This window comes from Diabrotica virgifera, chromosome 8 (assembly GCF_917563875.1).
Source record: "Diabrotica virgifera virgifera chromosome 8, PGI_DIABVI_V3a".
Taxonomy (NCBI): domain Eukaryota; kingdom Metazoa; phylum Arthropoda; class Insecta; order Coleoptera; family Chrysomelidae; genus Diabrotica; species Diabrotica virgifera.
This window is the reverse complement of record NC_065450.1, coordinates 77,228,874-77,252,186: the sequence shown is the minus strand read 5'-3', so window position 1 is coordinate 77,252,186 and position 23,313 is coordinate 77,228,874. Positions and strand designations below refer to the sequence as shown.

At 34.7% G+C, this 23,313-nt stretch overlaps 2 protein-coding genes across 6 annotated transcripts in view; one reads left to right on the top strand and one right to left on the bottom strand.

The window, feature by feature from the left end:
• The window catches only part of LOC114332180 (monocarboxylate transporter 13), a 216,540-nt gene that overhangs the window by 159,282 nt on the left and 33,945 nt on the right, over nucleotides 1-23,313 (bottom strand). The gene's annotated exons all lie outside the window — the stretch shown is intronic.
• On the top strand, nucleotides 6,707-22,085 carry LOC114332184 (uncharacterized). Its single transcript, XM_028281921.2, has 5 exons — nucleotides 6,707-6,814; nucleotides 6,998-7,074; nucleotides 11,187-11,457; nucleotides 14,010-14,136; nucleotides 21,854-22,085. Exons 1-5 carry the CDS (start codon nucleotides 6,784-6,786, stop codon nucleotides 21,984-21,986), a joined length of 639 nt encoding a protein of 212 aa, XP_028137722.1. The 5' UTR covers nucleotides 6,707-6,783; the 3' UTR covers nucleotides 21,987-22,085.

Below are 23,313 nucleotides of genomic sequence, written 5' to 3'. Positions count from 1 at the left end.
GGTACTAGTATCTTTGTGGAAATTTATTGTTTGTAATTAACTAGTTTTGATGGGAAATAAGCCACAATTTTACTAAAAAAATGATTTTATTAACGTTTCGTCGCCCAAATCGGGTGTCGTTGTCAAAATACAAAAAATATTATTGAATTAAACAAAAATGTTAATGCTTAGTAAAAAATTCTTCTAATAAGTTATTTAATCTGACTCATTTATATCAACAATTCATCGGTTGATTTCATGTAATCGAATGAACTATCTTTGAGTAAAGTCGTCCCAGGAACGCATCTCATAAATATTGGCAATATCATTTTAAAGTCTTCTACTTTAAAATTTATAATATATGTCTGAATTGCCGATATGAATGAGTCAGATTAAATTAAATTATTAGAAGAATTTTTTACTAAGCAACAACATTTTTGTTTAATTCATTAATATTTTTTGTATTTTGACAACGACACCCGATTTGGGCGTCGAAACGTTAATAAAATAATTTTTTTGAAGTTATACTTCTTTAGGCGCGAGGGTGAATTTTTACATTCCCTGGCGCATGCGCACACCGTTATGTTGTTAGTTGCTAAATCGTCCAATTTAGGTATGTATCAGCGCAACTAAGGTTTGAAAATAATATATTAGTGTTTTTAGTAAATATACTTATTATAATTTTTGTGTCTTTGGATTTGTCTTCCTTGGGAGTAAGATAATAAGTATTTTAAACATTTTTATATTTAATACTTCACTTGATCTATTTGTCACCGTCGTTTGTAATTACGCCCAAGAAGCCGTAAAAACAAAACCTTGATGGGGTATTGGTAGAACAATCGACTACATAACGCGAAGTTCCCGAGTTCAAATCCTGACAAGGACGACTGTTATCCTTTTTTTTTTTTAATTTTTGGTGTTTTAATGAAAAATTTTTGAAAGTGGTAATATCAAAATTACATCATATAATAGATGGACATCATATAATAGAAGTACAACTTCTTACGTGCGTACAAAGAACACACACATTCTTTTTTTTTAGTAAAATTGTGGCTTATTTCCCATCAAACCTAGTTAATTGCAAAAATGCCACAAGAAAATAGCTTCAGAACAACATATTATTTGTAATATAAAATTCTGAAAACATTGAACTTCTGTTTCTAGGTATTCGTTGGGGAAGTAGAAAAATGCTCTCAATTGTATAATGCTCATTGTATACAAATTATATTTTTGTATACAAATTATATAATTATATTAAAAATGTAACAATACCGGACTTTTCACAGATCGAAATAGCCGTTTTGATTGATATGTAAAAAATGCGTTCTTCCTGGTTGGAAGATGTGAGCAAACTGAATCGACTAGTGTGCGGAGAGCAATCGCTTGTGACGCAGGGTTCGTACAAGACGACAAGACGTGCGAACTTCGAGACGTGTCTTCGATCGACCCATGTGCGGACGGCCTTACTTATTACTAGGGCGCAGGCGGTCTGATAAGTACTTAGCCTCACCTAAGTGGCGTGGGCACTCACAGATACTCTGTCGAAAAGCGATCCACACTTCGCAGGATATTCGATCATCCATCGAAGCCGCTGTCAGGTTTCACGCGGGAATGGTATTCTCGTTAAACACGGAATACCGCACACCACACACACATTCCCACAAAATTTTCGTCCACCTGATGTGGACTTCCTGGCAATTGACGTGCATATCCCAGTGGCGGCCCGTGAGGTAGTGCCATAGAGCCATGGCACTACCTTGCTAACTATCCATAAACATATTTTTTATCTTCAAAACTTTTTAATTCCTATTAATTTTTTGTGTGTATTTCTTTTGATCTTCATAAATTATATAAAATATGGCAACTATGGGCGCAATACAATCCCTGCCGACAGCGGAGAGTATTCGACAGGAGAATCTCCTTCGCGCCGAAGTCAGTACTGGCACGAGTAAAGAGAGAAAGATTTTACGAGCATTATATGTAAGTGACAGAGAAAGAGCTATATTGGACTATTAGTATACCTTAACATTAGAATCTCTGTGCCAGGCACGAGGGTATGAAGCCAGGTCTATTTATTTTGAGTTTCTTTACGTGCTGGTTTGTCGCTTTTATTATGTATATTTTCTGTTAAAAAGTTTTTGTATTTATAATTAAACTTTTGGTGCATCATGATCGTGGGTATTTTGATAATATTTTGATTATTTCTTAAGTTTAATTTATTAATTGACAATAAAGATTAGTATTTTAAAATTTTTTTTGGTGGTTTTTCGCTAGAAAAAAAAACTACAAATGTTATAAGGTGTTGTGGAGCTTTCGAGTTAGCTTTAAGAGGTCACGACGAAAAAGAAAATTCAGAAAATAGAGGCATATTTAAGGAGCTGGTCAATTTTAGCGCCGAATTAGACAACGACTTAAAGGTTCATATTATTCAAAGTACCAGATCTTTCAAAGGTCTACCTTCTCCGGACATTTAGTTGCTTCTAATTTATTTATGTCGGAGAAGTTTTCTGCTTATAAGCATCAGTTCTCCGAATCATTTCTTAATGAACCATGGAGACTGGAGACAATTTTAATTTTTAAGCAAAACTCGGTTTAAAACTGAATTAGAAGTAGGTACTGTATTAGCGAGACGAATTAAGTACTACCTCTGGGGCTGTTTCGCTATCGGTTTTATTGTAGAGGGAAGGTTCAAAAAGCACATTTGAAGAAACTATTAAACTTTTAAGTATTTTAGTTACCATTCCTATATCAACATCTGAAGCAGAACGCTGTTTTTCGATGTTTACATCGAAACCTAGTGCTTTAGGTATGCTATCTGCAGAAAAGCATTTTGTAAATTGTATTGATAATTTTAAGTATAAAGTCATTGAAAACTTTGCAACCAAAAAATAGAAGAATGAACTTCATATATCGTAAACTTTAAAAGTGACATTACAAAAATTTGTGCATGTGTGTGAATAATGAAATAGTATTATTTTTATAAATTGGTAAATAGAGACTAAATCGTAATAACAATTTTCAAGCACTATCAGCAGTAAATGCTGGTGGTAGGTTAAGAGGTTTTTATTATTAATTAATTTACGGAACTGTTTTGATCAATGTTGGACAATTGCTTGGCACCTCAGATCAATAAACTTAAGATATGTACATAAGATAAAAGTATCCGCGCATATTTTTTTTAGTTTTTGTTGTCAGTATACCTTTTTTTGACAATATCGTGAATCCGTCACTAAAAATTTTGGCGGCTGCCCGAGTTGTGGCACTACCTTCTTAAAGTGGTACGAGCCGCCACTGGCATATCCCCAATAACGAAACCCTCACGATAGTCTCTTACTACAAACACCCGGATCAACCACTCAACAGGCATTTGCTAGAGTATTTTTCAAGGCTCGGCAAGGCCGTGTTGATGGGCGATCTGAATTGTGGACACACACAGTTTGGTGATCACCGTCAAAACCCAGAAGGCATCCGCCTCACGGATTTTCTACTAGACCTTCCTATCTCTCGAATCACCAACACTGAATACACGTTTCTGAACGCTGCTGGGGCCTCTATTGTGGACCACATCCTAGTTACTAGTAACATTCTGGATCGGTTCGAGGATAGATGCCACATCGGTGACTCAGTGACGTCAGACCACGTACCACTTCTTGTCAACACTGACATACTAACTCCAAAACAACCCAACCCTCCAAGAACTATAAGAGACTATCGTCACGCTAACTGGACTGAATTCCAAAATTTCATCACTCAAAATCTCCCTATGTTAGGCGAACTTGATACTAACGATAGTATCGACACCAGTGCAACCGAAATTGAGAACCTCATCACCGAGGCGATCACGCACGCTATTCCACTTAAACAAATAACCTATACATCACCGGCACTTCCACAATACATCATTGCCAAAATCCAACAAAAAAGACGTCTTCTACGTCAATACAAGGCCAACAGAAATCCACTAATCAAAACAGAGTCCAACCGGATCTGCGCCAGGATAAAGAGAGAGATATCTGACCTAACGGCTCGCCGGTGGGAAGATACTACCTCAAAACTGGACTGCAGAGACGGTGGTAAATTCTGGCACAAATTCAAAGTCCTGACAAAACAAAAACTATCTCGCAACCATCTCATCTGTTGGTCAACAATCACATAGTCAATTCCCCAGAAGGGAAAGCCGAAGCATTCAGAAATTCGCTTCAAAACAATTTTCAAACACCAGATAACCCGAACTTTGATCGCTTATTCAAACTCCACACAGAATACATAGTAAATGTTACTCTCAACTACCACGTTCCAGTCTATGATCCAATCATGGACCCCCTCACAAACAGGGAAACGGAGAGCTTTTGCCAAATTGGCAAAAACAGCGCTCCCGGACCCGATGGCATCAACCGAAGGTGCCTCAAAAAACTTCCTGAGAGTATCATCCCTCTTCTAACTAAAATATTCAATGCATGCCTCAAAAATAGCCACTTTCCTACTCCTTGGAAAGTGGCCAATACCATCATGCTTTTGAAAAAAGGCAAACCCCCAACCGACGTGGAATCCTACAGACCAATATCTTTAATCAACACTCTGGGCAAGGTTCTTGAGCTAATCCTAAAAGAGAGGCTCAATGACTTTCTCCAAAACCACAACATCATACCAAAATTCCAATACGGATTCCAGTCTGGTAAATCTACTAAACATGCATTAATAGATTTCACAACTAAAGTTACCCAAACCATCAACGATGGTTCATTCGCCATAGCCACATTTCTGGATGTGCAGAAGGCTTTCGATCAGGTCTGGCACGACGGACTTGTTCGGAAACTTCTGGACATCGGGCTACCATTACAATTTACCAAAATTGTACACTCATACCTCCACAACCGAACTGTCAGAGTGAAAATAAGCGATCAAAAGTCCACCCCTTTCACTCCACAAGCTGGAGTTCCCCAGGGTTCAGTCCTAGCACCGTTGTTGTACATCATCTACAACAGCGATATCACCAATCAAAATATCCCAGGCACTCGGCTGTTTCTGTACGCAGACGATACGGCTCTGCTCACAACAACCTCTCGATACAACCCAAGACTCATCCATAGAAGATCCCAGGCTCTGTTGGACGGGGTCGGAGAATGGTGTTGTAAGTGGAGAGTCACGCTGAACGCGAACAAAACAACAACAATTGTGTTTCGCGCCCCTTGTGTGTCACATAGAATCATAATTAATGAAGACGACCAATATCCATTGAGACTGTTGGGAGAAAGGCTTGTTGTTAGCCCGACTGCGACCTATTTGGGAGTACTGTTCACCAGGACTCTTAACTGGGACGCAGATCTAAAGGCAACTTTAGATAGGGTAAGGAACAGGGCCAGACTTCTCAACCCTCTCTCTGGACGAATTGGCAAGACACATAAGAAGACTCTCATTCACACTTACAAGACCTTTATTCGACCAGTAATCGAATACAAGTCATGTCTCTACACTCTTTGCTCAAGAGCAAAACAAGAGAGGTTGTTGCGAGCGGAACGTAGAATCTTGCGTGTATGCAACTACGAGCACTGGAGATATCCCTCAAACGAAATCCATAACATTTCAAACATCCCCAAAATCACCGAGAGAATAAACTCTCTGAACAGGAACTTCACAATCAAAGTAATCAACGATCCCCCCTCCGACACACAAGAAACTCTCAAATGTTCCTGTTCATCTTCCGGCCACGTACTCTACCGAAAGCCCAAACACAAAAAGATTCATTTACCGTCCGCTCTATTGCAAACATGCATTGACGAACTCCCGGTAGAGTACGAAAACATCCTCGAGGCTACCCCGTTAGCCTTCCGTACCCACCTTTAACATCTCCTCTTCCCTACCCCGAACAGGGAGAAGTTGGTTTTTTGCGGTTTCCCAACTTCATTGCACAATTATACCTGTTCGTCCCAAGAAAATAGCCGCAACTATTTTCTCCACTCGAACGCACACTGTCCACGCCGCGCTCCTCCTCAAAGCCACCTCCTGACCGCCGACGAGGGACGCAGGTTCGCCTGTCGTTGTACAATGGTTTCTAGGGAGATTGGTCTAGAGCAAAGCACGGACAGTACACGTAAATGTCTATGGAACCAACAACAATCCATCAAACTTTCTTCTCTGTTGACTTCTTAGCCTTCTGGACACCACCGTCCGGCATAACCCAGGATCCAAAAAACACCAGGATACGGCGCTTGCCCCAGTGTGTTTTTCGGACTGTTTGCTTTTGCTGCCAACATTATACATTCACTACAAACCCTGAAGAGGACAAAATCCTAAACGGGGACAATCATTGATCGCATTTCCACATAGCATTATATCTATACACGCAAATCAAACAATGATAGTAGTAAGTGGCGTGGCGATTTATTTTTCAATATTGTCTCCTTTCGGCCACAAAACAGCCATAGCTCCTGGAATATAAATTATCGGAAGATTTTTTTTTGTAATACAAAATAACAAAAGAAAATTTTTTAATTTGTATTTTGCGAATGATTTCCAAAGTCGAAATAGAAATGTTAAAATAAACTTATATTAACTTTAAATTTGTGATCAATTCCCAATAAATATTAATTATTGTTTATTTTTAATTATCGATCTAAATATGGGAATACTAAGTAGTTGTTAATGCAAAATTGTTCATTAAATATTCTTCTCAAGTTCAGGGTCAACCACGTATGTCTTGTAAGAAAAATAATGTTGGGCTTTCTCATAAAATTATTAAAAACTGTTTATATCTTGTATATTAACACTAGTTGCTGTCTGTGTGTTGTACCTGTATGTTTTGAAATGGAAAAAATTGCTTTTTTTATTTTTATGGGTAAATATTATTTCTTATTTATTATCAATATTTATTATTTTTATACATTTTTGGAAACATTTTAACGCAGATGTGGTTTTCCGCAAAGCGATCTTTAATATTAACGTTAATAATTATAAAATATAACCAGTAATACGAGCATTAATGCAAATTTAATAGTATGTAATGCAAATGTTTTTTTAGGTTTTATGCATCATGCTTACATATTGAGGCCATCGTACTCTAAAGATACGTTTGAATGTGTACTACCAAAACTTGAGGTAAGGTGTATCAAATTCATATTGGAAATCATATTGGCTTACAGCTCCCGGACCGAACCATGGCCGGTGGGTGAGAGAGACCCTGCCTGCGTAAAAATTAGGTGGGTGTACGACTGACGAGAGCGTCTGTCACCGGCCATGGTGTGCTCCACGAGGCGATTTTACAAAATATACCCGCTCTCAGCACAAACTCCGCCTTCTACGAATACGTCATCCAGAAAAGAAGTATACATACCTGCGAAAAGAAGTATCCGTACATCTTACAAAATATACCCGAAGATGTGTTAGAGATTGAATCATGTTCTGATAATGCTACTTTTAACGTGTGCGTACGAACAAATATAAACCGAAATAATACCGAGATAGATTATAGTGTGCAATGCGGTAAATGGATAGAAAACTTTAGTGAAAATACAAAAACACTGTGGATTTAAACGGCACCTCATGTGCTGGAATCGGGTATATTTTGTAAGATGTGTTGATAGCGGGTACGGGTACTTACACTTACAGTTCTGGATGACGAATTATGTGTAGAAGGCGGAGCTTGTGCTGACAGTGGGAATATTTTGTAAAATCGCCTCCGGCAGCTGGAGGTACATGCTCTTGTGCATTCGTTATTTGTCCCTACGGAGGTGACCTTATGCAGTGACGCATAATATGTCGCTTTATACTACCAGCAGTAATAGAGTTCACGTATTTGATACGTCAGATTAAAGTTAAATTAAAACTGCCATAACTTTGGTTCTTGACCACCTCAAGGCTTCCTTAAACGCTTAAAATTTAGGGTTTCTTATCTATTTCATTTATTCGTTGAGTTCTAATATTGCAGAATACTCTAACAAATGAGAGAAATCATTAACGACAATGTGTGTTGGCTTACTTATGAAGCAAAAAGCTCAATTTTTAGTTGGTCAAATAAATATTTAGAGGCTCAGGCTAAGAAATTCAATAAGTAGTGATTGTTGTATATATGTAGGTATATGTGTATATATACATGGGTTAAAACCCTTAAAGGGTTTTACCCCATGTATTTAGCATGTAGAGCCTGTGAGTATAACCTAATTTTTTATCTTGGTAAAAAAAAAATTTACTTTTGTCTTCACTAATTATGGTTATACTTATTTTAGGCTTAGAACACTGATGATGCTCTCTTTAGAGTGAAAACGTTCTGCTTTTTAATGTAGCCCTTTATTGGGGTTTTCAAATAAATATATCTACCTTTTACACAGAAAGTTGTTTTTACTTCAATTTTTGCTAATAGAATATTTTCGTTTTTGCTAAATCTGCTTTTAAATTGGATATAAGTTGATCCGTACACCGAATAAAAACATAAATAATCCTAGTTAAAGATAATAATAATTACGTTCATTTTATTCGAAAATGTTAATAATAACTTATGGATAAACTTGCTGCCTTGGTACAAAAGCCGAGGTAGTTTTGAGAGGGGTCCTGACCGCATCTAAACATTCCGTATATGTATTTGGAACCTAGGAGTTTTCTATTGGTTCGTTGCAGCACGCGGTCATATTTTAACCAATAGGCGGCGAGGTCCCAAACGCATATACGGAATATTATTCGGTTCCAAATTCATATAAGGAATGTTAAATATCCGCACACCGAAAAAGATAAGTTTTTATTAGAGTCTGTTAAAAGGAGATCAATTTTAAAATACTTGTTACCGTATTATTAAATAAAAATAAAACAATTATAGTATTTGGAATGTTATTTGGTGCGAAATTCATATACGGTATGTTAAATATTCGTAGAACAAAAAGACGATTTTTATTAAAGCCAATTAAAATGAGACTGGTTTTTAATAGTATATTATGCAACGAGCATTTAATGATGGTCATTATGAAGCGAGTATAAGGGATACAAAACGAGCCGCCTAGCGGCGAGTTTCGTATAGAGTACGAGCTTCATAATGATAATTAAATGCAAGTTGTTTACACGATTTTTTATATGATCATTCACAAAAAAATATATTCAAATTTATTAATTTTGTAACGCAAACAAATTAAGTAGTTTGTCAGTATGACAGTTTGTTTACATATTGAGTACTGTCAAAGAGTATGTATTTGATTCGCCATTGGTTACTGCGCGTGTGCCACCTTTATCGCGAATGTCATATCGCGATTCTATTGGTTAAAAATCTGTATCCTAATGAAAATATGTATCATAATGAAGTTCATTATGATACAGGTAGTGACATCATAATTGATATATTTATAGTATGAGAATAGAAAAATTATTGTTAATGTATTATTAAAGATCCACAAGGAAAAAGGTTTTCCTGTAGTTGGCTGTATACCATATAATACAAACAAACGAATAAAGTCCTTTATAAAAATCCCTAAAAAGGGCTAAATCACAGAACTAGTTTTAGATTGATTGACCAATCATCATCAGTGCTTTCCTAAAATGAATATAACCTGATAAAATGATGCAAAGGTTTTAAAATTTTGACTACGTTTAAAAAAAGTCGTAGTTTATACCTACTCACGTGTCCTTACCCTGCTAACCACCAAAATATAATATTACAAATTTTATTTACATATATTACATAATTACAAATATTTTGGTGGTTAGCATGTAAGATCACGTGAGTATAACGTACAACTTTTTTTAACCGTAGTCAAAATTTTAAAACCTTTGCACCATTTTATAAGGTTATATTCATTTTAGGAAAGCACTGATGATGATTGGTCAACCAATCGAAAACTAGTTCTGTGATGTAGCCCTTTTTAGGGATTTTAAATATAGACCTTTTATAAAGGACTTTATTCGTTTTTTGTATTATATGGTATACAGCCAACTACAGGAAAATCTTTTTCCTTATGAATATTTAATAATACATTAACAATAATTTTTCTATTCTCATACTATAACATATCAATTATGATGTCACTACCTTTTCAATATGATACAGATTTTTAACCAATAGAATCGCGATATGACATTCGCGATAAAGGTGGCACACGCGCAGTAACCAATGGCGAGTCAAATATATACGCTTTGACAGTTCTAAATATGTAAACAAACTGTCATACTGACAACTTGCATTTAATTATCATTATGAAGCTCGTACTCTATACGAAACTCGCCGCTCGTATCCCTTATACTCGCTTCATAATGACCATAATTAAATATACTATTAAAAATGTATAATAAAATGTATAATAAAATGTATCATAAAATGTATATAAAATGTATAATATACTATTAAAAACCAGTCTCATTTTAACTGGCTTTAATAAAAATCCTCTTTTTGTTCTACGAATTTTAACATACCGTATATGAATTTCGCACCAAATAACATTCCAAATACTATAATTGTTTTATTTTTATTTAATAATACGGCAACAAGTATTTTAAAATTAATCTCCTTTTAACAGACTCTAATAAAAACATCTTTTTCAGTGTACGAATAGTTAACATTCCGTATATGAATTTGGAACCGAATAACATTCCGTATATGCGTTTGGGACCTCGCCGCCTATTGGCTAAAATATGACCGCGTGCTGCAACGAACCAATAGAAAACTCCTAGGTTCCAAATACATATACGGAATGTTTAGATGCGTCCGGACCCCTACCTTGGCTACGTGCCTGGCTGGTTGCACTCTCTGAACTAAGTTAAAATTAAGACAGTTTTGGCTTTCCATTGCAACTGACTAAAAATGATATAAATTTTTATTTAAGATTAGAGTGATAACTCTCGAACTTACACTTTCTATTTTTAATATGTTTGGTACATGTTGTTTGTGTACGATGAATCCAACTCCTCCATTCGATGAATCGTCTTCTCCGTTGAAATGGAATAAGTGGCCAGATTTAAGAGTATATTCTTCTTCTCCTCTTCTTCTAACTTCACTGAGACCAATTGCTTTGGATCGACAAAAATTGAATGCAAACAGCACAAAACAGGAATACATGTAAAAGGCTGAGGGAGATCTATATCCAGCATTGGATAGATCCGGGTTGAATGATGATGATAAATATACTAAAATTTGGTAAAAATCCAGGGACGCCCCGCAGAGAAGTGGTCGAAAAGTAAAAATATTGCTCATATTTAGTTATTGTATTTTAGACTGAAAAGTTATTATATTTTAGACTGTATTACCAGCACAAACAAAATGTGGCCAAAACTACACTCCACCAGTTGATGTGTTGAAGATTACACATAGAAAAGACGTTAGACCTTTTGGATTTGTTAGCGACCGTTGTTTTTTACGACCTGGACTAGACGACTGCTTTGAAAGGTCAATGGATTTTGTTTCAGATTGTTTCAATTCCAGCAATTTGCAGGGATTGGAAACTTGGAAAAAAATAGATAACGAAGTAACCGAGTATGTTTGTAAAAATAATTCAGAGGTAGCATATGGTGAGTAATTTCTCTCTTATTTTTGTTCTGCTTTCGTATTGAATAAATTGTTTGTTTTCTTTGAACTGTTGCCGATATTATTATGTAGTGTAATCTATTCTACCAAACACAAGCTCGAAAATTACAGACCAATAAGCCTATCACCACATCAGTACAAACTGCTTACCAAAATAATTAATAACAGACTATCAAATAAATTCTATAGTTACCAGCCTGTACCATAGAACACCTACAGACGATAAAGACACTTATCGAAAAGTATAACGAATACAATGAACCTCTTATTAATTTGGCATTTGTGGATACAATAAGGCATTCGATTCCACAGAACTCTGGGCCGTATTAGAAGGAATTGATAACACAAGAATTGATTCCAGATATACATAGAATACCTACTCCTAAAATATACAGGGTGTAACAAAAATACAGGTTATAAAGTTAATCGCGTATTCTGGGACCAAAAATCGTTCGATTGAACCTAACTTACCTTAGTACAAATGTGCACGGAAAAAAGTTACAGCCCTTTGAAGTTACAAAATGAAAATCGATTTTTTCCAATATATCGAAAACTATTAGAGATTTTTTATTAAAAATGGACATGTGGTATTGTTATGGCCGTATTATTTTAAGAAAAAATTATAATGAAATTTGGACACCCCATAAAAATTTTATGGGGGTTTGTTTCTTTTAAACCCCCCTAAACTTTTGTGTACGTTTCAATTTAATTATTATTGTAGCTCCATTAGTTAAACACAAGTTTTTAAAAACTTTTTTGTCTCTTAGTACTTTTTCGAAAAGTCAGTTTTTATCGAGATATTTGAATATTTGTCAAATCCACCACATATTTGTATATGGTAAAGTACGATTATGGAGACTTGGTAATAATATGAAAATTTATTTTTTTATGATTTACATTTTTAGGTATATTTTGAACCATATTAAAAAAGAAGCCACATCTCGATAAAAGATGCTTCATCAAAAAAATACAAAGAGGCAAAAAAGTTTTAAAAACACTATGTTTGTGTTTAACTAATGGTACCGCAGTAATTGTTTAATTGGAACGTATACAAACATTTGGGGGGTTTAAAAGAACAAAACCCTCATAAAATTTTTATGTAAACATATTAAAAAAGAAGCCGCAACTCGATAAAAACTGCCTTATCGAAAAAATAATAAGAGGCAAAAAAGTTTTAAAAATATTTAGTTTAACTAATGGCACCAGAATAATAATTTATTTAAAACGGACACAAAAGTTTGGGGGGTTTAAGGGAACAAAACCCCCATAAAATTTTTATGGGGTGCACAAATTTCAGTATAATTTTTCTTTAAGATGTTCTTGCCATAAGAATGCCACATGTCCATTTTCAACAAAAAATCTCTAATAGTTTTCGACATATTCGAAAAAATCGATTTTCATTTTGTAACTTCAAAGGGCTGTAACTTTTTTTGTGTGCATATTTGTACTAAGGTGAGTTAGGTTCATTCGAACTATTTTTGGTAACAGAATATGTGGTTTAATTTATGACCTGTATTTTTGTTACACCCATACGACAATGCAACTATGCAAATAAAAATGTATCAGATCTAACAACAAGCAAAATAAGAACAGAGAGAGGAGTCAAGGGGAAGTCAGAGGAGGAACAGGGAGACATTATCTCTCAAAAATTATTTACTGTTGCATTAGAAGATGTGTTCAAAAAGTTAAATTGGGGACAACGCGGAACTAAAATTGAAGGCAGATCTTTAAATCATCTAAGATTTGCCGATGACATAGTACTCATAAGCAACAATACAGAGGAACTGAGAAAGAATCTGAGAAAATCGATTTAAAATATTTAATGACTAATAATCAAAATATCGCAATCGACTTAGTTGGAAGTGAGATCGAAAGTGTCGAAGAGTATATACCTAGATCACACGATCAAACTAGGCAAACAGAATCAAACGGCAGAGATAACTAGAATAATCCGAATGACTTGGGCAACAGTAGGAAGACTGAGTGATGTGTTGAAAAACAAAAAGATACCAATAAATCTAAAGAAAAGTGTATTTAACAGTTGTATTCTACCATGCATGATCTATGGAATGAAAACCATGACACTTACAGAGGCATCAGCCAATAGACTGAGAACGACACAGAAGGCGATAGAACGAGCCATGTTAGGAGTATCTCTGAGGCAACATATACGAAATAAGGACTTGCGAAAGCAGAATGAAGGTGAAAGATGTAATTTGAAGAAATGCGCAAATGAAATGGAACTGGTTTGGACACGTGGCACGGCAAATCATAGAAAGGTACACTTGAAACATTGTACATTGGAGACCACGTAGTAGAGGAAGACCACAAAAACGATGGCTAGAAGACATCAAAGCAAAAATTGGGAGAAACTGGTACCAAATAGTACAAAACAGAGAAGAATGGAGAACTTATGGGAGGCCTTTGCCCAGACGTGGATGCAAACAGACCGAAGAAGAAGAATTCGCAATAAAATTTTAAATTGTGAATTGATAAATAATTTTATAAATATTTTAATACTTAATTTTATTTTCAGAACTTTTTTTAATATCAGACGCTAGATGTTACATAGAACAAATATCGGATACACTGGATCATTGTGTACCGCTTCTAAAGCTAAATACCACCATATACGATATACAGGGCCTTAGCCAAAGTTGCAAGTAATGCTTTTATTACTATTTAATACTATACAGTGTGCCAAAGCCAAATGGAGTGAATTCATTATTTCGTGAATGAGCGATTTTGGAAATAAATCCCGAAACAGGTCGTTTTTTATTTTTAAATTATGATTTTTGAAGTGAAAACTTCTTTAGGGACGTTGTGCTATTTTTGGATAGGGGAAAAAGCATTGATTTCGCGACCGTCATCGCTTATGCTATATATTATTTATATGTACATATAAATTGTATAGAAATATTTAAATTTAAAATAAATGTAAAACCTATTTTAGGATGGGGAAAAATATTTATTTCGCGACCGTTATCGCGAACGTCATCTCTTCGGCGACATAAATTTTCTACGTATCTATATTATGTGTATCTATACATAAATTGTATAGAAGTATTTAAATTTAAAATAAATGTAAAACCTATTTATGGATGGGGAAAAAGGATTCATTTCGCGGCCGTATTCGCAACCGTCATCTCTCCGGCGAAATAAATTTTGTACGTACATATATGTATTGAAGTGAAAACTTCTTTAGGGGCGATGTGCACTTTTTGTATGGGAAAAAGTATTAAAATGGCGACCGTCATTGCGAAAGTCATCGCTTCGAAGAAATACATTTTGTAAGTGAAAACTTTTTAAGGGTCGTTGTGCACTTTTTGGATGATGAAAAAGTATTAAATTAGCGACCGTCATCGCTTCGACGAAATAAATTTTTGCAGTGAAAATTTCTTTAGGGACGTTGTGCACTTTTTAGATGGGGAAAAATATTGAATAAGCGAACGTCATCGCGACCGTCATCGCTTCGGCGAAATAAATTTTTGAAGTGAAAACTTCTTGAGGGACGTTTTGGATGGGGAAAAATATTAAATTAGCGACCTTCATCGCTTTGACGAAATAAACTTTTGAAGTGCAAATTTCTTTAGGGACGTTGTGCACTTTTTAGGTGGGGAAGAAGTATTGAATTAGCGACCGTCATTGCTTCCATAAAATAAATTTTTGAAGTGAAAACTTCTTGAGGGACGTTGTGCACTTTTTGGAAGAGGAAAAATTAATAAATTAGCGACCGTCATCGCTTCGACGAAATAAATTTTTGAAGTGAAAATTTCTTTAGGGACGTTGTGCACTTTTCGGATGGGGGAAAAGTATTGAATTAGGGACCGTCATCGCTTCGACGAAATAAATTTCTGAAGTTAAAATTTATTTAGGGACATTGTGCATTTTTTGAGTGGGAAAAAGTATTAAATTAGCGACCGTCATCGCGACCATCATCGCTACGACGAAATAAATATTTGAAGGGAAAACTTCTTGAAGGACGTTGTGCACTTTTTGGATGGGGAAAAAGTATTAAATTAGAGGCCGTCATCGCTTTGACGAAATAAATTTTTAAATTGAAAATTTCTTTAGGGACGTTGTGCACTTCTTGGATGGGGAAAAAGTATTGAATTTGAGACCGTCATCACTTCGCTGAAATAAATTTTGTGCGTATATAAATTATGTGTATGTATACATAAATAGCATAGTGCATACGCATCGCGTATACGATATTGCTCGAAAATTTCGTATACGAAATTTGGAGCTCAATGCTAAAAAGCATTGAGCTCGTAATTTATATACTATAAGAAGTTTTCACTTCTGTCGGCGGCACTCCCAGGAGTTCCTTCAGTTTTTTGTCATATATATCATACTAGTCACGTCATCCGTCTGAGCGTGATGACGTAATCGATGATCATTTTTTAACGAAAATAGGGGTCGTGCTTGAAAGGTAGGTAATTAATTATCGATCTTTTAATATTTAAAATAATTAAAAAACGCCGGTGTTTGTCCTAGTTGAGTCAGAGAGAGCAGCATACGTGCCTCCTGACGAGAAACTAATAAGTTTCGAAACCGGTAGAGGTGCTTGCTGCACTCTCTGATTAAACTGGAATAATGATGCGGCTGTAGTTTCGTGTTGCAACGAAATTGAAAATGATTATTCATTTTTGATTAAAATAATTATTTACACTAATATGATGTCGAAAATTTTTTTAAATTAAATTAATTGACAAAAAAGAAGAATGTGCGTAATTTATTTTTACACTTATTTATTTAAGTACATTTTACTACTGTCATAGAACAGAAATAAAATGTCTATTGACAAATAAACATTGCTTTTCGCTTAAATTAAATGTTCAAACTGCTTAGAGCTAGATAGGTGGCAGCTTGAACGTTTAATTTAAGCGAAAACCATTGTTTATTTGTCAAATAAATATTTTATTTCTGTTTTCTGACAGCAGTAAAATGTATTTTAAATTAAATAAATTACGAACATTTTTTTTGTGTTAATTAATTTAATTAAAAATTTTGTTTATACAGTAAAACCTCGATATAACGGACCTCTAATTCGGCCAAATATGAAAAAAAAGTCACTGTATTTCCCAAAACATCCCCAAAGAATTTCAATAAAATTATTATTGTAGCATAATGTAACATTTCTAATTATAAAAAAACGCAAACTTCAAAGGTGCGTACAAAACTTAAAATAAACGTTTTTTTAATTTATTTTAAACCTATTTTTATACAACGGACTTTCGGCTATACCGGACACCCCCCAATTAGTCCGTTTTATCGAGGTTTTACTGTACACCTTTTCAAATGAGCTAACACACGACCATTCAAAAACCGTTCTCACACGACCATTCTCATTCAAAAAAATCATCGATTACGTCATTACGCCCAGACAGATATGACGTCACTAATATGATATATATGCTAAAAAATCATAATTTAAAAATAAAAATCGACCTATTTCGGGATGTATTTCAAAAAACGCTTATTTACGAAATAATGAATTTATTCCATTTGGCTTTGACATACTGTATTATTACAAGAATATAATTATCCGTTAAATAACGTATTTTTAAAAACTTTAAGGTGTGCTATAGAGTCTACCAAGTCTGCTCCCACCCACATATTTTCTGAACAATAAAGCTAATTAACTATTTAGGTGACTGAACTAAGTATTATCCTCATAGTTTTTAACGCTTCAGTTCTGTTCTCATTAAAAATAGCAAAGGTGCGTCATTTTGTTAATTTAAAAGCGTATTTTAAGTTCTTGGCTGAAGTGTAGTTTAGCATGTTGTTATTATGTTGAAACTTTTTTCATCAGTCTAGTTTCATCAGTATTACAATAAATTTTTGTTTAAAAGTGTATTTGCTTAGCAATTTGATCGCATTTAATACAAACGGTCTAATATCTCAATAAATAGACTTTAATGAAAAACCGAAAAATAGGTTTTTAATATTTTTCAAAAATCTATCAAATAACACCAAATAAAAATCATAAGCGCCGTATACGAGCAACAAATCCATCTCCGTATTCAATAATTATGGAGCATATACTCGTACTAGGGCGTTCCGACAAGTACGTAGCCTTCAAAAGAAATTCAAAAATTTTGGCAAACTGGCAATTTACTTCTGAGCGTAGTCTCCTTTTAGCTCGATACACTTGTCCCAACGATTCTCCACCTTCCTTAATCAGTCTGAAAAATACCTTTTTTCGAGGTCTGCAAAGTAGGCTTCCGTGGCAGTGATGAACTCTTCACTCGACTTAAATTTCTTCTCGGCGAGTGACTTTTTCAAGTTTGGAAACAAAAAGAAGTCGTACAGGCCCAAATCTGGAGAATGCGTTGGATGGAACAGCAGTTTGTAGTCCAATTCGACCAATTTGGCCATGACAATAGCGGAGGTGTTAGCAGGACCGTTGTCATGGTAAAAGAGTTTTTTTTTTTCAATTGGGGCTGTTTTTTTCTGAAATTCGGCATCGAATCAGGCCTATAATGCGGCATAGTAAAGCCCCATGGTCATTTTGATGCATGCATTATTCCGATATTAACATATGGGGCACAAACATGGACAATTACAAAAAAGAATATGAACATACTAAGAGTCACTCAACATGCGATGGAAAGAGCAATGCTTGGCATATCACTTAAGGAGAGAAAAACAAACAAATGGATAAGACAGAAAACCAAAGTCACCGATGTGGTACAAAAATCATTAAAATTTAAATGGGAAAATCTGAAACGGACTGCCGGGAGAAATTGGCTACAAGTAGCGTACAACAAAAAACAATGGAAAGGAAGACTTGAAGAGGCTTATGTTCAGATGTGGACGTGAATGGCTAGACGAAGAAGAAGAAAGCCCCATGGTCATTTTGTCCGTTTCCAGTAAGTGGATATAGATCCCACCGTGTGAATCCCAGAAAATGGTGGCAATTAACTTTTTCGGCCGATAGAATAGTCTTCGCCTTCTTCGGAGAACGTTAGTGGGATGACGTCCACTTTATCAACTGTTCCTTTGTCTCTAGTGAGTACCGGTGGAAATATGTTTCGTCAACGGTTATGAAACAACGTAGAAACTCATTTGGATTACGCTTAAACAGCATCAGCCACTGCTCTGAAGTTGTCTCATGGTTCCATGGTTGCGTTTATTGTTCGGGTTATGGTTAGAAAACGCTGCAGCCATCGCGCAGACAGCTTTTACATGCCCAAAATTTCAAGCAGTATTTATGACCAACGAGATCTTTTAAGATGCCTACTGTCTTAGCTTTCTAACGCATCTTCAGTCGGCGGTCTACTAATACGAGATCATGAATTTATTTTTCGTTATTCTCATTGGTAGCCGTTTTAGGGACACCTGGGAGTGACTTATCAAAAATAGACGTACCACCACGTTGAAATTTGTTAAACCAATTTTTGACGGTTTTCACCAAAAAATATAGTTCAAAAACATACTCAAAATAAAAATGTTAAATAAAATAAAAATATGAGATGTTTTTGGGTGCCATGACAATTTATTTATTAAATAATTAATAGGTTATTCGTTAGGCCGGGCCGAAAAAGTGCAAAAAAAATTTTTTGGGAAATTTTAAACGGGCTAGTAAAAAAAAGGTGTGTATTGTAGTCCTAATACTGTGTACCAAACATAGGCCGAATTAAAATATTTTTGACCGGGCCCCCGGGGGCCTAAAAAAAATTTTTTTTTTGCTTTATTTTTGGGGCGGGCTAGTGTCCAAAATATTAATATCGATGCTACTATCTCATTAAGAAATTTTCATCATGATTTAAAAAAATTTAACCAGCCCCCAGGACTAAAAATATAAAAGAGGGGTAAACAATTCATATTTATTTACTATTTTTGCGCTGTGAACTGTGCTGCTCTTTGCTTGAATCAATATTCGGCACGAAAGGTTGTTACATTGAACTATTATGGACATATTTAACATTATTTTGTATATTATTATTTATTTAACCCAGAACTCATCACGATGAGGTAGCTGCATGGCGAGTTCCACCCGCCCACTATGAGATGTATGTAATGAAAACGCAATTTTTATACCAGCCGTCCTATATTTTAAAATTTTTCTGACAGCAACCTCTCTAATACGTTAACGTGAATCTGTTGAATTTGAATGACTTCCGGGTGTGCAAATTAAGCATTGTCTTGAATAACCTTATTGATAATTGATGAGACATTACTCGGAAAATCTCTCGAGGCCTGTATTAATTTCCATAGATGCCTGGTACCATATTTTAATCTTAGCTAAGTTTTTATCTCAAACCTCAAACGAGAATATACTTGTCTTGTAATACAAACTAAGCTAAAATCTTTAAGCTTTCACAAAGGATCAGTTGTAGCTACATAAACTCTAATGCGGTTCGCTGTCATGAACCAACGTGTTTGTGCCATCCTGGACTTCTTTCTGCCACACTTTGAGAACATATTCCATCTCAAATTATTATTATTATAATAATTGGAGAAAACTATATAATTATATAGTTTGAATAAATACTTTTGATCTGGACTTAGATCGTTTACAAGAGGCAGGATAGCTTCTATGGGTTTAAATTTAATAACAGGCATTTTTTCGCAATTGGGAAGAAGGGATCCAATCAGCTCAGAATATGAATAGGGACCTTTTGTGTGCGCATCTAGTTTTTGCAGAAAATATCGCAAGGCAAGTTCAGTAGCGTGCAACGGGCATACATTCCGCTGTAATGGTTTATGCACTCGCCTTTCTATAATTCCAATGATTCCACCTTACAGCCGTATTGACATTTGTATCATCACATCCCATAACACTTAAACTGATTAGATCTATATTATGGCTTTGTAAATAATAATAGATATTCCTTCGACAATATCTATGACACGAGAATGGCTAAGAGCTAAGTACCCAAAATATAAATTACCGGGTCCTTCAATTAAAGCTATATGGTCTTCAGTTTTCATAATTCGCCTCGCGTTTCCGAAAACCATGGTTTGATATTTTCTTTCATCACAGTATAGCCCTTTAATTGACTTATTTAAATTTTTATTCTCGTGCTGGAGTTGCCGTCTGTTTTCCTTAACTCCTCTCCGAATTTTATTTTTGTCGATGACCAGCGTTGTATTACCTTTGAAAATTTAGTTTAGATCTTCTAAAACGGCATTTAAAAGCTTAAGTATTTTTTCCTGTCGACTGTATTATCTTTCTTTCGCTTAACAATATAATATGACAACAGAAGCTTTTTTAATAGCCCCTAGCTTTTTTTTAACAAAATAAAAATTCTTTAAGGGCCGGGGCCCGGTTAATTACTTTTTAAACCGGCCCAAATTTGATATAGTATTATATAAATAGTAGTTCCAACTTTTAGCCACTAGCCTTGTACAAGAATTTGAAAAAAAAATTTTTTGACCCAAAAAAAATTTTAAGGGCCAGGGGGCCCGGTTAATTATTTTTTAAACCGGCCCAAATTTCGTATAGGATTATATAAATACTAGTCACAACTTTTGGCAACTAGTCGTATAGAAAAAGTGGAAAAAAAAATTTTCGGCCCGGCCTATTATTCATGTTACAGAATATGGAGGTGATAACAGAAAATATGAAATATGTTAAATAATATGGATATCTAATTAGATATACCTAATATGAATACTTAATGAATATATTATGAATATAATACGAATATTCGTATGACAAAGTTAATTTTTTAAATTGATTTAGTCAAAATTTTAAACTCATTTTACGGTCATAGTACAACTTTTCAGTAACACGTCAAAAATAAAAAATTAGCTACATAATATGATAATTTATTTAAAAGCATTTTTACTTTATATATAGTATTAGACCTGGATCCCGCGTACCAAAAAAAAGTTGATTAATAGCAAGCTGAAAATTTGTTAATAACTTAACGGTGTCTAGTCGGACAAACTTTGATGTATGGGAACACTGGAACAGGGGAAGTTTTAATTGTGGAACAGGTTAAAAATTTGGAACACCAGACTACGAAAACGTTCCATGTATTTTGTCGGACAGAACGTCCAATTGCTTTGTTACCATTTCATTAAACTCTCATGCAAAAATCAGACTGGTGTTTATCGCCAACTTTGCATTTTAATGAATGGAACACGAAGAACATGTCAAATGACAGGAATCATGTTGGTTAGTAATTGCAGTCTGAGTTTTGCTTTTTGAATGAGAGTTTAATGAAAGAGTAACAAATCAATTGCATGTTCTGTCCGACAGAATACATGGAACGTTTTCGTAATCTGACGTTCAAAATTTTTAAACTGTTCCACAATTAAAACTTCCCTGTTCCAGTGTTCCCGTACATAAAAGTTTGTTCGACTAGACACCGCTAAGCTATTAACAAATATGAAATTAGTAATTTCAAAGTTTGTTTTTTGTAGGAATTCTGAAGAGTTTTACACTTGCTTCATAAAGGACTTGAGAAAAGCATGCTCTGAAACAGTCATTGAAATAGCATCCACCTTAATCAAGATCTTAGAGTCGCATTTATGTCCTAAGCCAGATGTTAAATAGGTTTGAAGGGAAGGTTACAAATTCGCGTTTTATCAGATAATTTAGTAGAATGATTGTATAATTATTGCGACAACTTGAATAAAATATATCGATATTTAAGATATTTTGATTTCCTGATAACTACAGATCTACTTTTTTTATATAGCCGAGGAAAAAAAGCTTCAATAAACACAATCTTATTGGTACTGGATAAAAGAAAATAGAAAAACGAAAATTACTCAGGTATACATATAGAAATGAGAAGGATGGACGAAACAAAAATTCCGCTGAGAACTTGTAGTCTAAGAGCTAGAGCCGAAGGATCATCGTCATAAGTAATATGGAGTTTGGCATGTGAAATGTGTCTATTGTATATTGATAATTATGACCTCTTTCAGGCTGTCACCTCAGTGGATACAGGAAGTAGCAATAAGGGATGAAAGGGGAAAGTTAGTGTTGTCTTTCAAGGTTTTCACCTCCTATTTTGTTAAACCTCCATCGATTTGCATGAAAATTGGTGACTAGTTAGAGCATACCCCAAAAAATAAAAATGATTTGGTGCCACCTTGCACTTTTACCCTGGGGGTGGATACCATCCCTTCTCGGGGGTGAAAACATTTTTTTTAAATAACCCCACAAATCGATAGGGGGATAAATTATAAGTAAAATTTGTTATACAGTCAAACCCGCTTATTAGAATCCCTGTTATAGGAATATCCCGCTTTAACGAATAGAAATTTGAGGTCCCGAAATGTTTCCAGTAGCCATCGATGATCGGTTATTAGAATATCCCGGTTATAGGAATACTTTTGCTTGGCACGAAGACTATTCCAATAAGCGGGTTCGACTGTATCATGTTATTAAAATAAATCAATACTTTTTGAGTTAATAAAGATCAAAGATTTGTCTGTTTAAGAGCACATGCGTGAAGTTACGGATAATAAAACGAACATATTAATTAATTGTATGTTAGTAAAATATTATTTTTATGTTATTTCGATATGATAAATTTAGAATAAGTGTATTCGAATATGTCAAATGTACCCATTATTGGACATCCCCAGTTTCTGGACATATTCAGTTTATATTAATAGAAAAAACTCAATTAAATATCGAAATAATATAAAAATAATATTTTACTAACATACAATTAATTAATATGTTCGTTTTATTATCCGTAACTTCACGCATATGCTCTTAAATAGACAAATCTTTGATCTTTAATAACTCAAAAAGTATTGATTTATTTTAATAACATGATATAACAAATTTTACTTAAAATTTGTCCCTATATCGATTTGTGGGGTTATATAGGGTTATAATAAAATTGTTTTCAACCGCGGGAAGG

Excerpts from the sequence above, each read along its gene's own strand:
- LOC114332184 (XM_028281921.2), top strand. The coding sequence starts at position 6,784 with ATGGAAAAAATTGCTTTTTTTATTTTTATGG. Across the intron at positions 11,458-14,009 it reads TAATTCAGAGGTAGCATATG|AACTTTTTTTAATATCAGAC; the intron begins GTGAGTAATTTC and ends TTTTATTTTCAG. Across the intron at positions 14,137-21,853 it reads GGCCTTAGCCAAAGTTGCAA|GAATTCTGAAGAGTTTTACA; the intron begins GTAATGCTTTTA and ends TGTTTTTTGTAG.